The 17,870-nt window shown below is 23.9% G+C and overlaps 1 protein-coding gene across 1 annotated transcript; it reads left to right on the forward strand.

Annotated features, from left to right (window-relative positions):
• Positions 1–9,953: 9,953 nt before the first annotated feature.
• LOC124909981 (palmitoyl-protein thioesterase 1-like) lies at positions 9,954–15,654 on the forward strand. The gene is made up of 12 exons (XM_047450608.1): positions 9,954–10,023; positions 10,227–10,311; positions 10,380–10,419; positions 10,613–10,666; positions 10,765–10,818; positions 10,882–10,944; positions 11,061–11,126; positions 11,197–11,235; positions 11,313–11,435; positions 11,545–11,637; positions 11,716–11,850; positions 15,580–15,654. Exons 1-12 carry the CDS (start codon positions 9,954–9,956, stop codon positions 15,652–15,654), a joined length of 897 nt encoding a protein of 298 aa, XP_047306564.1.
• The last annotated feature ends 2,216 nt before the right edge of the window (positions 15,655–17,870 follow it).

Genomic DNA, 17,870 nt, shown 5'->3' on the forward strand with positions numbered 1-17,870 from the left:
AGTTTGGACTATGATTTGTTTTGATTTTATTGTTTAAGCGATCAAAATGAGTGAGAATGATGGTGAAAGAATTGTATTGGTAACTGTTGTGACAACTTATTTTGATTCTCTTGTTAATGTCTAAACTTAGGAGACACTAAGAAAAACTGAAGAGATATTTGGACCCGAAAATAAGGACCTCTACACCGTATTCGAGGACTTGATCATACGATATGTTCATTGACTATTATTAGACAATGTGTTTATTAAAGAAACAATGAAATACAATAATTAGTTTCTTTCATATTTCTTATCCAAGAATTGTAACTTCTATACATGTACATTGAATGATCATAAGAAGAAAGAATTTGTCAGTTCTGTATAGATGTGCCTGTGTTGATAAAACAAAGGATTTTATAGTAAACTCTTTGTATAACTTCTGTAATTGTGAATTGTGAACTTTGAATACATCCTCAAGCTCTTGGTAAACTGTTTTTGATAAAACAAAGTTATTATTTTGTACATATTGAAACTATGAAAAGAGGTTAGATACAACTATATTGATTTCCCCAATGGAACCTTCAATTCCTGCATTCTTGCTGACCTTACAATTACATAGATTTCTGGTGAGAGGCTATCATTTACTTAAGGGTTGAACATGATGATGAATCACATCCAATGCATCATTATGTATTTTCAGATTGACTAGACTAATTTTCTTCTAGATCTAAGCTGCTTTCTAATTCAACTTCTCATAGTTTCCCTTGGATATTCATACAAACTCTAAAACAAATCATAGTCCAATTTAGGTCGCGAGACGCATTCGTGAGACACAACCAACCGTGAGACGCAATCGATAACTATCAAGCGATCAACAATCGCACCCGCTCCGCAAGGCAAATCAATATGAGACCACACCACCACATTCAACCTCATCAACAGGGACCCCATCGACATCTGAATTCAATGAAGGCAAATCAATTAAAAAAACCCTAAACCCTACTATGCGTTCAAACAAGAAATAAACAACAATGAGCGAAAGATAAGGAAGCATAACAGTACCAGACATCATCCATGTGCTCATGATTGCCTTCAATGGAATTCCGTCATCGGGGTTCTGTCGTCTAGATGTTCGACATTTAAGGTCTTAGAGAGAAGGAAGAGAGATTGAGAAGAGAGAGAACATGGAAGAAAAAAAAAGAAAAAAAAAGAAAAGAAAATGAGAGAAAATATATTAAATAATAAGGCATTAAAAACTTTTCACAAGGCATCCGGTTGTGTTGTCTCAACGAGGGTAATTTTGTCAAAATTTTTTTTAAGTGGTTACCAGCGCATTTAATGTCATCTTTAAGGTCATTTCATCAAAATTTTCCCACAATTTAATCTTTTATTTTATTTAATTAGTGTTCCGTGATTTTACTTTTTTTTTCAACTTTCAAAGATCTTGTTTAATTTTTGTTAACGCGATTTTGGTGACAATTTGAAATTTTATTTTTAGAAAAAAAAGTTCGCTTAAACGTATGAACTTGTAAAATTAGTTTACTTAGATGTATATGCTAATAAAATGTCATTTAAATATTCATGCTATTAAAAATAGACTCATTTAGCATTTTTTTTTAAGTAAATCATAATTAATTTTTATTTTCTAATTTATATATTTATTAATTAAATAATAATATATTTTCTATCTCCTTCTTTTTCATTAATTAATAAACTCTTTATTTTTTTTTATATTTTTCATAAATTTCTTATTATTTATATACTAGTATTTATTATAAATTATTTTAATTTTATCTTTTATATAAGGGTAACCCTTTAATTACTCTGATCGCTTACTTTTAGCCCTCAAATTAATTTTTACAATAAATCGCCCTTTCAACTTTTAAAAAGGTCACCAATAACCTTTCGTCAATTTTTTGGTTAAACAGTTTAAACTTAAATTATTATTTTTATATATTATCTTAAATTATTATTTTATATATATATATATATATAATTATTAAATTACTTATATATATAATATTATATATATATATATTTTATAATTAATTTTTATATTTATATAATTATTAAATATATATATATTATTTATTTTTATCTATATCTATAAAATAAAGTTTAAAAATAATTTATAATATATATATATAATTTATATATTATCTTTAATCATTAATTTAAATAATATATATTTTTTTAACAAATAATTTAAGGATTAAAAGTGATTGAATAATTTATATAATATATATTTTTTGTTCACGTGATTTTGGTGACAATTTAAAATTTTATTTTAAAAAAAAAAAACTTACTTAAACGCATTTACTTGTAAAATTAGTTTACTTAGATGTATATACTAATAAAATGTCATTTAAATATTCATATTATTAAAAATAAACTCATTTAACATTTTTTTAGTAAATCATAATTAATTTTTATTTTCTAATTTATATATTTATTAATTAAATAATAATATATTTTCTTTCTCCTCCTTTTTCATTAATTAATAAACTCTTTATTTTTTTTTTTTATCTTTTTCATAAATTTCTTATTATTTATATACTAGTATTTATTATAAATTATTTTAATTTTATCTTTTATATAAGGGTGACCCTTTAATTACTCTGATTGTTTACTTTTAGCCCTCAAATTAATTTTTACAATAAATCGCCCCTTCAACTTTTAAAAAGGTCACCAATAACCTTTCGTCAATTTTTTGGTTAAGCAGTTTAAATTTAAATTATTATTTTTTATATATTATCTTAAATTATTATATATATATATATATATATATATATATATATATATATATAATTATTAAATCGGTTATATATATAATATTATATATATATTTTTTATCATTAATTTTTATATTTATATAATTATTAAATCTATATATTATTTATTTTTATTATATCTATAAAATAAAATTTAAAAATAATTTATAATATATATATATATATATATATATAATTTATATATTATCTTTAATTATTAATTTATATAATATATAATTTTTTAACAAATAATTTAAGGATTAAAAGTGATTGAATAATTTATATAATATATATTTTTTTTCACGTGATTTTGGTGACAATTTGAAATTTTATTTTTAGAAAAAAAACTTACTTAAAACATTTACTTGTAAAATTAGTTTACTTAGATGTATATACTTATTTAAATATTTATACTATTAAAAATAGACTCATTTAGTATTTTTTTAAGTAAATTATAATTAATTTTTATTTTCTAATTTATATATTTATTAATTAAATAATAATATATTTTCTTTCTCCTTCTTTTTCATTAATTAATAAACTCTTTATTTTCTTTTTTATCTTTTTCATAAATTTCTTATTATTTATATACTAGTATTTATTATAAATTATTTTAATTTTATCTTTTATATAAATGTGACCTTTAATTACTCTGATCGCTTACTTTTAGCCCTCAAATTAATTTTTTACAATAAATTGCCCTTCAACTTTTAAAAAGGTCACCAATAACCTTTAGTTATTTTTTTGTTTAAACAGTTTAAACTTAAATTATTATTTTTATATATTATCTTAAATTATTATTTTTTATATTTATATATATATATAATTATTAAATCGTTTATATATATATAATATTATATATATATATTTATTTTATCATTAATTTTTATATTTATATAATTATTAAATATATATATATATATTATTTATTTTTATCTATATCTATAAAATAAAGTGTAAAAATAATTTATATTATATATATATATAATTTATATATTATCTTTAATCATTAATTTATATAATATATTTTTTTTAACAAATAATTTAAGGATTAAAAGTGATCGAATAGTTGGAAGGTACCATCACTCTTGACTCTCAAATTATTTTTTTAATATATATATTATAAAAATATTATATATATATATATATATAAATATGATTAAAGATAATATATATAAATTATATATATATATATTTATATTATAAATTATTTTTAAACTTTGTTTTATAAATATAGATATAAATATAGATAAAAATAAATTATATATATATATATATATATATATAAAAGAAATTTAATAATTATATAAATTTAATATTATATATATATACATAAGAGATTTAATAATTATATATATATATATATAATAATTATTAAAAATAATATGTAAAAAAATAATATTTTAAACTTAAATCGGTATGTTTAAACAAAAAGTTAACGGAATGGCTATTGGCGACTTTTTAAAAGTTGAAGGACAATTTGTTTAAAAATTTAATTTAAAGGTTAAAAATTAGCGATCATAGTAATTAGAGGGCCGCCAATGTAATTTGCCCATATATATATATAATTTATATTTCTTATTTTTTATATTAATATTAATTATTAATTATTTTAAAATTGTGGGTCCAATAGTTGAATATAACACTGATTTATCTTTTCGATAATAAAAATCCTTTAACATAAATAAATTAATTAATAATCAAGAATTTGATAATATAATAATAGCAATTTATTCATCAAACAAAAAGAAGTAATATTCAAATATTAGACAAAAAAAAATATTTTTTACTATTATTATAAATCATGAATTAAAAATTAAATAAAAATTATTAATTTTATTTTTGTTCATATTAAATTAAATAAGAAAGAAACCTTCACAAAAATATAACAATAAAACACAAAATTCATAAACAAGTTGTTAAAATTTTTTAAAAAATGAGAATTTAAGAATTAATAAAAGTAAAAACTAATAAAAAAAAGGAAAATGAAATAAAAAAGAGAAATTAATATTAAAAAATTTAGGAATAAAATTTATTTAATTGATTTAATTAATAAAAAAAGAAGGAGAGAAAATATATGAATATTTAATTAATAAATATATAAATAAAAAAATAAAAAATTAATTATGATTTATTAATGAGGTTAGATGAACAAATTTTTAATAATACATATGTTTAAATAACATTTTATCTGTGTTTTCCTTTATGTTTTTTTTTTATTTTCATTTATTTGACCTATTCCCTTCACCAAAATGCTCTTTGGAAAGGATTTTAACATTGTCACAGTTAGTTGGCTTACATTATTTACACCAAATAAGTTTCACCTGTAACTTTAATTCTAGTTCTATGTTTAAAAAAATTAGAGTTAGGAATTAGGATTAACTTAAACTTAATGTAAAAAAAAAGTTTCAAATAAACCAATACTTAAAAAAAAAATTAAACCCAACAAAATGGATATAATATTAGACAAACTTATATATAAGACTCTAATTATTATATTTTTAAGTATTTGAATGTACAAAAGTTTGGTAGATAATACAATTTATTTATTTTTTAATTTGTATGAAGATTAATATAATCCATTTGTTCTTTGGTATAAGCAATTAACTCATCACCTGAATAGATTAAATGATAAAGAGCAGCTTGTATTAAACACCATCTTACAAAAGACTCATATATATTCGGTTCTTATTAAAAGTATTTTATCTTTTTGATAAGTAAAAGTAATTTTATTTAAGAGATCAAAATTTTAATTTCAATTCACGAAATATTCTAGATTAAAAAGATTAAGGTAGGGTCATAGATGAATAAGCTGTGGCTTAATTAAGACTCGATTTGTTGGGATTAACATGATCTAATTCCTGTTACATTTGAAGGGTTAGTTTGATTCATACTTATTTTCAAATGTTTTATATCTGTGCAAGGTTTCAGTGAAGAATAACTTCTGATGATCCAAACATTCTTCTAAACTTTGTTTGGTTATTCATTTATTGTGTATTTCATATTGTTTGCATTTAAGGTTTTTTTTTTTTTATATTAATTCAGCAATTTTTAAAAAAAATATAAAATAACTATATAAATATTTTCCAACCAAAATATAAAAAGAAAATTAATTACCTTAATTTTTGTTTGGATTTTTAATTATTTTATAACATTTATTTTTATTTTTCAGGTATTATTGAGATCATGCCATTGCGCATTATGACGATAACTTAGACTCATGCTATAAAAACAATTAATAAAAACATTTTAGTCACATTATTATGTTTGAATTTATCCTTAGACAATATATTATGGTGAAATAAATAAATGAATTGTAAAAAATACTTTATATAAATTGACAAAAGTTATAATAGATATCTCATTTGATGACACGTGAGACATAATGCTGACACCTTTTCTCACGTGTAACTGTTACATATCAAATCAGAATATCTTTTATTCTCGTTTAAGAACGCAAAACATTATTTTTCAATTTTTTAAAGAAAAAATTAATAGCGACTCTGAAAGGTCTAAGTTATCCATAGATAAGATTAAATCATATTTTAAGATATCAACCATTTTTAGACGTTACACTAATGCTTTTTTACCGATATATATTTGTAAATAATTTAATGTAACTTTCATTTCAAAAGACAATTTTGATAAGAGCTAAATATAATAATAAATAATACATTATAATATTTTTTTTGAAAAACGATTTTAGCACCATCTCATTAAGAAGCCCAAAAAATGAGAGAGTCAAAATTAAAACTAGACAAATCCTAGTTTTGATTATTAAATGACAAACAAACAATCCTATAGTTTCTGAATGGTAACAATCAATCAATAGTACAATAAAAAAATTACAATTAAAGTTCTGAATCTTTGTTGTTATTTCTATATTCGCCTTATAGGTCATGTTGTTTTGTTCCACATCCATTTCTTGCGCTCATACTTCATGAAAGGTGAATGAATTGTAGCAAATGATGATGTTCTGTCTATTCCCATTGTTTAACCTACCTCTGTATGAACATATAATTTATTATAATATTATTTTATCTTATATTTTTATTTTTATTTTTATATTTCAATATTTATTTTCATACAAAATTATTTATTATTATTTTTACTAAAAAGACATTATGGGATGCTTGGTTCAAATAAAGGAATGGAGAATAGAATTAAGATTGATAGATGTGTGGAATGAGAATGAGTATGATTGATATAAGTGTAGTGTTTGGTTAAGAGTTTTAATCATTCTCATTCCCATTGATAACGTTTGAATTTATAAGAGAAAAGTTATAAATATAATTTTGTTATTAAAATTATATTTAATTTTAATTTTATTTTATTAAATTAAAAATATAAAATATTATTATTTTTTTAAGTTTAAAATCTATAAAATATTTAAGTGACATAATTTAATAAAATATAAACATATAATATTTTTTCATATTAGTTATATTTTTTCAAACTAAAAATAAAAACACTTATAACAAAAAAAAAATGTTGAATGTTTCAATTTTTTACTAATTATAAATAAATAATTATCTATTAAATATAAATAATATAAGACAAAGTCTTTCAAATATTATATATTTTAAATGAAATATAATATTTTATTTAATAATATATTATAACATGGTATAATTTTTTTAATAATAATTTTTATTAAAATATTTTATATTTAATTTTTTAATATTTTTTTATATAAAATTTTTATTTTTAGTTTTATACTTTTATATTTTAATTAATTTATTTTAATTTTATTATTAATATATAATATTTAAAATTAATTATATAAAATTGACTATATAAAATTAATTATATTATTATTATTAGTTATTAATTATATTATTATTAGTTATTGTAATTATTACTAAAATTTTATTTTAAATGATTCCTTAATATTATTTAAATAATTGAAATTATTTTTTCATAAATAAATAAAAATTTATTATTATGTTAATTATAAAATAACGTATAATATAATTATAAAATATATATGATATTATAATTATAATTATGAGAGAGAAAATAGGAGAGTGAAGATAATGAGAGAAAGTGTATCGCTCCGGAATGAGATTCAATCCTCCCAATTTAGAGAGCCGGAATGAGATTCAATCCTCCAAATTTAGAGAGAATTGAATGATTCCTGAGTATCCGTAAATCAAATCAATATCTTGGAATCAAAACCACCAACCAAACATCTCATTTCATTCCCTTTCCCATTTCTGAGTACAAAAATCACGTACCAAGTATGCCCTAAAACTTTTTTTAATCAGTCAAAGTTTAGAAATATTTTATTAAATATTTATAAAAAAGGAGCTTATAAATAATTATATAAATATATAAATAACTTTAACTAAAATGCTAACTATCTAGATTCAATAAAACAAAAAAGGTTAAAAAAATAAAACTAACATTATATATATATATATATATATATATATATATATATATATATATATATATATATATATATATATAAAATATAATATGTTAGAACGAGAATGAATAGAACATGAGAAGTCAAAAATAATTTATTCTTAGTTTCAAGGCGGAGTCAGGATATAAAATCTATCCGGGTTAAAATATTTTAAAAAAACTAATATAATACAATAATAAAAACTTAGTATTGAAATTAATGTTGTTGTTTTCAGATTTAGATCTCATATCAACCTCATTTTAATATAAATTCGTCTAATTTTATTATGTTAATCAATGTACACAGGTAGAAATAGGTGTAATTTAAAATTTCGTTCAAAGATAATTTTATCCAACTTAATTTTTGAGATTTAGAAAAAAATTATAAATTTTAATAAGAAATAATTATATTTGTTTCTCCCTCTTTCTCTTTCTCTCATAATCTGACATTAAAAAATTATTAAATATCAATATTCTAAACATGTATATATATAAATATTACATATTAAAAAAATTATCATCAATAAAAATGAATCAAACACAGATGTCTATAACACTACTACATATGCTAATAAAACGTCTATAAAAAACACAAGAAATTATACCAATATAGAGAGAATGAAAGGGTTAAATGCTATAAATAAATTATACAAATTGTAGTGATGGGTCACTTAATATATGTTTAATTACTCTATAATAAATTATATAATTTTTAATAGTGGGGAGATATGCATGTTATATTATTATATAGTAAATTATATATATATATATATATATTTTTTTTTATTAAATTCACTTTAATCTCTCTCTATACTCTATCTATAAAAAAAAAATTATCCATCATCAGTGGACCAGGATGAGAATTCCTTTTATACTCCCTCTATATACTAATAAGGTTGAACGTAGAATGTCTGACTTTTTTTTTTTATTATTGAGAATGGCTAGTAAGGTTGAACGTAGTTCCGCCCTTACTTAGCTCCTCCGACGATTTATCTAGAATTGAAGAATGTCTGACTTTTTTTTTTTTTTTTATTATTGAGATTGAGGTGGTGTTATGTTTTTTTTTGTTTTGACATTATATTTTTTATGCCTTAAATTTTTATAATCTGAACAATATTTTCAATAGTTAAGGATAGTATCGTTAAGGATAGTTTGTTGTCCATAACCATACCTTCCGACCATGTATGATAATTTCTTAACAGCAAAGCAAAGGAGGTGAAACAATCAAGATATAATTTTCTTTTTCTTTTTAATAAAGAGTTACTCAAATTAGTCTTTCATAAATTTTAATTTTTAAATGAGAAATAATTATAATAATAATAATAAAATTTTGTTGGAATGAGATTTTTAATAAATTTAGAGAGAGAAAAATAATGATGGTTAATAATTTTGAGCAGTTAATAATTATTTTTTGATAAAAAAACTTAAAAAATATTGATATATAAATAAAATAATTTAAAATAAAAAATATTTTAATATTTTAGTTAATAATTTGATAGATGAAAGAAAAATAAAATAATGTTTAATTTTCTTTTAATTTTTTAAAAAACTCAAATAAAACAAAGCCTATGAATTTCTTAAGATTTTGATAATAAAACCAAAAGAAACAATCCTGAAAATATTTCCCTGAAGCAAAATGTGTGAATCAATATTGATATATACTTGTCACGTACGCTGCTTCTGGTCTGATAAGCTCTCCCTCAGTCTCGTCGGAATCATCGGCTCCGATTTTCATGCTTCCAGTGAACAACACTATCAGGTAGAAGATTGATCATATATATGCTGCTTCTGAAGATGGCCATCCTAATTATATTGGCACTAGTGTTTACGTCTGCGTATTCTCTCCCTTTCGTTGTTTTCCACGGTAATCTTTAACTGATCGATGTGAAAGTCTATTGTATCTCTACTTCATTTAAGCTTTTCTTCAACTTCTTGTTTTCATTGACAATCATTTGTACGATGAAAAACACTAGTTTCTGTTGCCATTGATACGATTATTCCAGTTTGAACATAGTAAGTACAATTGACATGATTATGTTTTGATAATTCTTGGTTTTATTATTGCAGGACTTGGAGATAAATGCTCAAACAATCAAATGATTAAATTTACCAACAATCTAAGCAATTGGTCGGGTTCCCAAGGACATTGCATGTAATATTCATATGCTCGATTGTATTGTTTCCTATTCATTAGACTGATCACTTGTTTCCTTCAAACAGAGAAACTGGAGATTCCTGGCTCGTGCCAATCAGAAACCAGGTTTGTCTGTTAGCCATGGCAAATCCCAGACTCAGCTATTTTCTTCTCCAAATTTAACTTCTGTTTCGGTTTTACTTCTTGCAGACTGAAATTGCTTGTGAGATGGTAGAGCTACCTGGTTTGTCTAATAGTTGAGCAGGTATATATAAAACATAGTTTTTCCCTTTACCCCTTTCCTTTTTGCAACTTACAGGTGAAAAGTAATTATGCGCTCAGCCAAGGATACAATATAGTTGGACTTTCCCAGGTTCGTTCAAAGAAATTAATCGAAAATGTTTATCTTATTCCTTGTAACTTATGGGTGAAAAGTATGCATTGGAATAATTTGATGATTTTTTCCTTCAGGGAAATATCATTGCTCGTGCTGTTATTGAGTTTTGTGAAGGAGGAGCCCCTCAAGTAAGATTAATCAACATTAAAATGTATTTAATTTTCATTTACTTGATTTCTGCAACAACTTAGGTGTATAATTACGTATCACTGGCTGGTCCACATGCTGGGATAGCTAAGATTCCTTATTGTGGTGTAAGTTTACTTCCCTTGCTGACTCGAAAGTTATTGTTTTTGGACTTTGAATGAAGATGCCATTATGGTTTGCTTCTTACCCGATAAATATTAGTCTTTTTCTTTTCTTCCTACAGTCCGGAAATTACTGCACTCTGGTGGATTCTATCATAAAATCAGGAGTATATAGTAAATATGCGCAGGTACGTTTTCCTCCAATCCTGAATCTCCTTTTTTTCAAAAAAACAAATTTGATAAATGATTTGTTTGCAGGAAAACTTTGGACCGGCTGGTTATATAAAAATGCCAACTGTGAGTATCTAGCTTTCGCTTATATAATGGTTGGGCTTCCTATATGATTTTACAACTTTATATATATACATTGTTAGGCTATTAATCAATACATGAAACATTGCAAGTTTCTTCCTCAACTGAATAACGAATACAAAGATCACAAGAATGCTGTTTACAAGGAAAGATTCGCCAGCTTGCAGAATCTTGTGCTTATCATGGTGAGTGGAACTGTCTTTTTTTTTTCCCCACAACTTTTCAGTTTATAAGAGCATACTGTAATCCTGTTTTATTGGCATAATTCCTGTTTTCTTGTTTTGGTTATCAAAGTTTGAGAATGATAAGGTTTTGGATCCAAAAGAAACCTCATGGTTCGGGTATTTCCCAGATGGGTCGAGGGATAAGGTTTTATCTCCTCAAGAGGTGAGTATAATAGCAGTTTGAATTTTGGCACTATCAATAATAATAATAATAATAACATTTGATCTCTTTATCCTGTAGACAGCATTGTATAATGAAGATTGGATTGGTTTAAAGAGTTTAGACAGTGCTGGGAGAGTGCAATTCATAAATATAGTTGGAGGACATCTCAAGATATCGAGCACCGATACAAAGAAATATATTGTGCCTTATTTGAAGCAATGACTATCGATATGAAGAAATACATTGTGCATTTCGAAAATGGTCAATGAAATTGGATTCCATAAAACAAGTGGTTGGATTTAAGGAAAATCGGATCTATTTGCATACATTCTTTTTTATTTTTGAAGTCAAGGGAGAGTGCAATATGACATTCTAAAAATTTTATTTTTTTATTTGTTTGTATGGCATTCAACTTATTAGAGTTTATTTTTCTATCTTAGACACATTTTTTTTTTTACTTTTAATAATATATATTTACACATTTATGCGTCAATTAGGATAAAAAACTAAATTCAATTGAGAGATGTCAGGCGGTATGTTCGTAGTAGGCGATTCCTCTACGACATTCCGCTCTTCTCATTTTTTGTCGTCAGCTCTAGGGCCGAGCCATTACCTCCTCATTCAATAGACTAAATCGTAATATTGTGAGATTTGTTATCGATGTATTTTTTTTCTTTTTGCAAACAATTAACTCTTACAAATGGTTTGAATATTCATTAGTTGGAAAGATTATAATTATCTTAGAATTAATAATTTTGCCTTTGGGGAATAGGTGTGGAGATAGTAATGGTGAATTTTTAGTTATTTTTTGTCCTATCAAGAGTGACTACAGTGATATATTTAAAGTTGTAGTAATTTTCTTTTAATTAAATAAAGGATAAATTATACTTTATAGAAACTCATTCATTTGACTGATGTGAGCGAAATAGTTTGATTACACAAATCTTTACTTAATTTGTGTATGTTTAAAAAATGTAGTTTATTTAGTGAGAATTTATATTAGTGAGGCTGAGATGACACATATTTATTTATTTGTTCTGAAAAACAAAGTTGTTCATACATAATCCAAAATTATTTGTCAAAAAAATTGAACTAATATCAAATGAAAGTTCTTCCCATTTATCTAATATCTATCAACATCATAACAACAAACTCAATTTATTTTAAATTATGAGGTTAGGAACAAGAGTTTTTCTCTCTTTAAATAATAAAAATAGGAGTTTCAAGTTTGGTTTGAATTTATATAATAAACTCATTTCTAACGGACTCATTGAAAAAAGAGAGTAAGAGTAAGTAATTGATTCAAAAATGAGTTTGTGTCAAATGAAAGAATGAAAAAATTTAAGAAAAAAAAAAAAAAAAAGTTAATGTAGGACTAATAAAAGATAATAATAATAATTGAATATATATATAAATATAATAATAACAGTTATTAATAATAAATATATATATAAACATAAAGATAAAAAATAGAGAAAAGAAAAGAAAAAAAAACATAAAAAGAGGAATAAAAAAAAATATAATGAATGACAAAAATATACGACCAAACAAGACTTAGTGAAAAGCCAATGTCAGTATTACATTTTCGGGAACTATTCATCCACATGTATTACCGGCGTATATATACCGGCTAAAATATTTACCGGCACATATTTTTATCGACACATAATCTTGTGCCGGTAAATAGCAATTATGAGCCACTAAAATCATTTACCGACACATATGATCTTGTGCCGGTAAAAAGCAATTATGAGCCACTAAAATATTTTATCGACACATATGATCTTGTGCCGGTAAAAAGCAATTATGAGCCACTAAAATCTTTTACCGACACATATGATCTTGTGCCGGTAAGAAGCAATTATGAGCCACTAAAATCTTTTACCGACACATATGATCTTGTGCTGGTAAAATGCAATTATGAGTTGTGTCGGTAAGTGACAATTATGAACCACTAAAAATATTTTTACCCATCCATATATTTGTGCCATTAGAGAATTATTATGTGTAGATAAATCTTGTTAATATAATTAAATTGTTTTCATTATCAATTTTTTTAATTGATTTCATTATTATTTATTATTTTCATTATATTATAAGTCCATTAAAATTTAAATATTTGAGATCAAAAATAAAATTTGAGCCCATCAATAGTATATTTGATATTTTGATAATAATAAATTTTAAAATAATAAGTTGAAATTCTGAACAAAAAATTAAAACTACAAACAAAAATAAATATGAGATTTTTACTTTCTTCCAATGGTAAAAAATACTAGTTGCGAAATATCCATATCTTAAACTTACACAATATTCATATTGCACGTCAAAAAATTCCACCGGCAAGAATTCCTCTTATTACTTCTAGATAAACAATGAAATTAGTTTCACTTATATATATCATTCATTAATTCAAATCATAATATCAACCAAAATTTTTACAATAGAGTGTAACTTAAAATTGATGAAATTTTAATTTTTGATGCTCCATTAAAAGTCTTAAATTCAATTGTTATGAAACATACACTTATAATAAACTCTACAATAGTTAATTAGAATTTATTAAGTTGGAAAAAAGCTCACTTAGACGTATGTACTTATACAACTAGCTCACTTAGACGTATGTACTAATAAAAGGTCATTTAAACATATGTACTACCAAAAATTGGCTCATTTAACCTCTTTTAGTAACCATGGTTAACTTTTATTTTTAAATTTATATATTTATTAATTAAATATTAATATATTTCCTCTCTCTTTCTTTTTCATTTATTATTTCATTTATTACTAATAAATGAACCCTTTATTTTTATCTTTTTTATAATTTTTTATTATTTCGATATGAGTATTTATGATTGATTATTTTAATTTTATTTTATACATATGAGCATTCATCATTAATTATTTTAACTCTATATTTCTTCTTCTTTTTTATATATTTTTTTTATATTCACATTTATTATTAATTATTTTAAAATTGTTTGATCACAATAATTGAATATAACAATGAAAATTATTTCAACAATAAAAATCCTTCAACACAAAAATAAATTAATTAAGAATTAAAAATTGAATAATAATAAAAACTCATTCATCAAACACTAAAAGAGTAATAATCAAATATTAGACAAAACAATTTATTTACTACTAATATAAATCGTGAATAAAAATTAAATAAAAAATTATTAATTTCATTTTTATTTATATTAAACTAAATAAGAAAAAATCATTTTTTCATTTTTATTATATTAAATTAAATATAAAAAAACCCTTCAAAAAATATTACAGTAAAACATAAAATTTATAAATAAGTTGTTAAATTAAAAAAAAAATGAGAATTTAAGAAATATAAGAAATAAAAACTAATAAAAAAAAAGATGAAATATAAAAGAGAAATTAATATTAAAATAATAAAAAATTTAAAAATAAAATAAATTACCTAATTTAATTAATGAAAAAGAAGGAGAGAGAAAATATATTAATATTTAATTAATAAATATATAAATTTAAAAATAAAAATTAACCATGGATCCTAAAAGAAGCTAAATGAGCCAATTTTTGATAGTACATACGTTTAAATGACTTTTTATTAGTACATACGTTTAAGTGAGCTAGTTGTACAAGTACATACGTTTAAGTGAGCTTTTTTCCTATTAAGTTTGTATTTGAGTTTGGACTTGGGCATGACCAAAATTTATTTATGTTTTATTATCTGAATATTTATCCTATAAATATGTTATTATTAAGAGTTTACATTGAAAGACAGAATTCTAGAGAGATAAAATATGTGGCAAAAATCTATATTCCTTTTTTATAGTGAAATCTGATGGCAGCTGGAGTTAGAATTATAGTTAAATGATTCTTCCTCATAAATTTGCAAAATTTCTTGACAAATAGTGACATTGCATCGTCGCTGATCTGTTCAACATACTTGGTAACTGTCAAAACAAGTGGCTCTTCAGCAGTCACCAGTGCTTGTGTTGTGATGGAGGTGGACGACCCCTCTTCATTCCTTGAGTTTATCTCAAACTCATAGGCCTTAGATCGGCAAAGAGATCATACACTCGATCTTGTTGAGGTTCTTGGATTCCCTCATGGCCATCATTTTGATATCCCATTCTCTGAGCAAAGCTCCCCACTAGTAAAAAAAAGGCCCTGTAGCGAGTAAACATAGCGATTGGTCTAAAGGCCAATCGCTATTATCAATGTAGTGGCGATTGAGTTTAAATCCAATCGCTACTACATTGATAATATCGATTGGCTTTTAGACCAATCACTACTACCTTGACATAACATCGATTGGTTATAAAGCCAATCGTTATAAACCTAATTAAAAACCGTGAAAAAGAGGCACCATGTTTTACTGCCTTTTTGAAGTGTTAGTAGCGATTGGATAAGTGACCAATCAAAATTCCTTTAGCATAGTAGCGATTGGTTCTCACACCCATCTCTATTGCCTAATTAAAATATATCTGAAGCCTCCCCTGCTCCCCGACCTAATCTTTGATTTCTTTCTTTCCGCCAATCTTCACCGCTATCTTCTCTCTTCCACCTAATCTTTGTCGCTGTCCTCTTCTTCTGCCGTTCTCTCTCTTCCGCCAATCTCATTCGCAAATCCTCCACCAAAGTAAGTATTATGTTTGTGTCTCCTCTTCCTTCAATCTCCTCTTCTAATAAGAAATTAACTGTTTAGGTGGATTCAATAATGGCTTCATTGTTAGTACTTAGATTAGTAACATCAGTATCAGCTATTTGATACTTGGTGGGATGTTGATCATCATGGTTTGACATATCAGCGTTAATTAAAGAATGCTCCTGCAGCTCAATCTCACCAGTTGATGTCCTAGGTTTTGATTTAAAAAATGAAAACAAGGTTTTCTTCTTAGTTCTTTGATCATCCATTAATAAAATCAACCTATTAAATATTAAATCAACCTTTTAAGAATTGAGATATGCTAAAAAATATTCAAGATAAAAACATCTAGAAGAACCTTAAAATGTAAGAAGAATGAAAATATAATGAATAGATATTAGATATTGTAAATTTGTAACATACCAATAGGCAGACAAAATGACAATATTCACAAATACAATTTTTGTTTATGGTCTAAACTATGAATTATGGCAAGACAATTAGACAACTAGGCAAGACAACTATAAAATTAAGGCAAAATTAGGACTAATAGGAATTCTGATTTACGAAAGAAAGAGAAAAGAAAGAGAAAAAGTTGGGAACTAGGGAAGGAAAAGAGAAGAAAAAGAATAATTAAAATGGGTTTGGGCTTCTCAATTTGGGCCAGTCATAGCTAAAAGAAAGAGAATAATTGAACTTGATTTGAGCTCCTCAATCTGTGCCAGCCAGGGTTGTAGCCCACCATAACCTTTGGTGTAGCTACGCCCGCGTGGATATGATTGTAGAGATGTTATAGTTTAAACGTCATTATATATATATACACCCGATGTGATGATTGTGGAGAGATTATAATTTAAGCGTCATATTATATATATATATATATACGACTAAAAAAGGAAAAAGAAGTCGTTTATGGATTGGAACGGGTCTCCCATTAATAGTCTAGGGAATGAAACCATACCTCCCACTTTTAAGACAACCTTGAACCAGCCAGGCCAAAGCCAAACCCTAGTCAATCTATTTGTGCTTAAATATATGTCTGGTAGATCGGGTCAAAGAGCCTAAACTTTGTTTGGTTACTCATTTATTGTGTATTTCATATTATTTGCATTTATGATTTTTATTTTTATTAATTCAGCAAATTTCAAAAAAATATAAAATAACTATATAAATATTTTCCAACAAAAATATAAAAAGAAAATTAATTACCTTAAGTTTTGTTTGGGTTTTTAATTTATTTTATAACATTTATTTATTTTATTTTTCAGGTATTATTGAGATCACACCCCTATCCAGTGCCTGGCAGAGCTAAGGGGCTTCAATCCTTACTCCCTGTGCCTTTATTTATATATATATATATATATATATATATATATATATATATATATATATATATTTATATATATATATTTATCTCAATCTTACCTATTTATTTTTCGCACTACGAAGATAACGCATGCCCTAGAGACAATCAATAAAACATTTTAGTCACATTATTATGTTTGAATTTATCCTTAAATAATATACTAGGGTGGAATAAATAAACTAAGTGTAAAAAAATACTTTATATAAAATTGTCAAAAGTTTATAGTAGAGATCT

This window comes from Impatiens glandulifera, chromosome 7, assembly GCF_907164915.1.
Source record: "Impatiens glandulifera chromosome 7, dImpGla2.1, whole genome shotgun sequence".
In the NCBI taxonomy this organism is placed as follows: domain Eukaryota; kingdom Viridiplantae; phylum Streptophyta; class Magnoliopsida; order Ericales; family Balsaminaceae; genus Impatiens; species Impatiens glandulifera.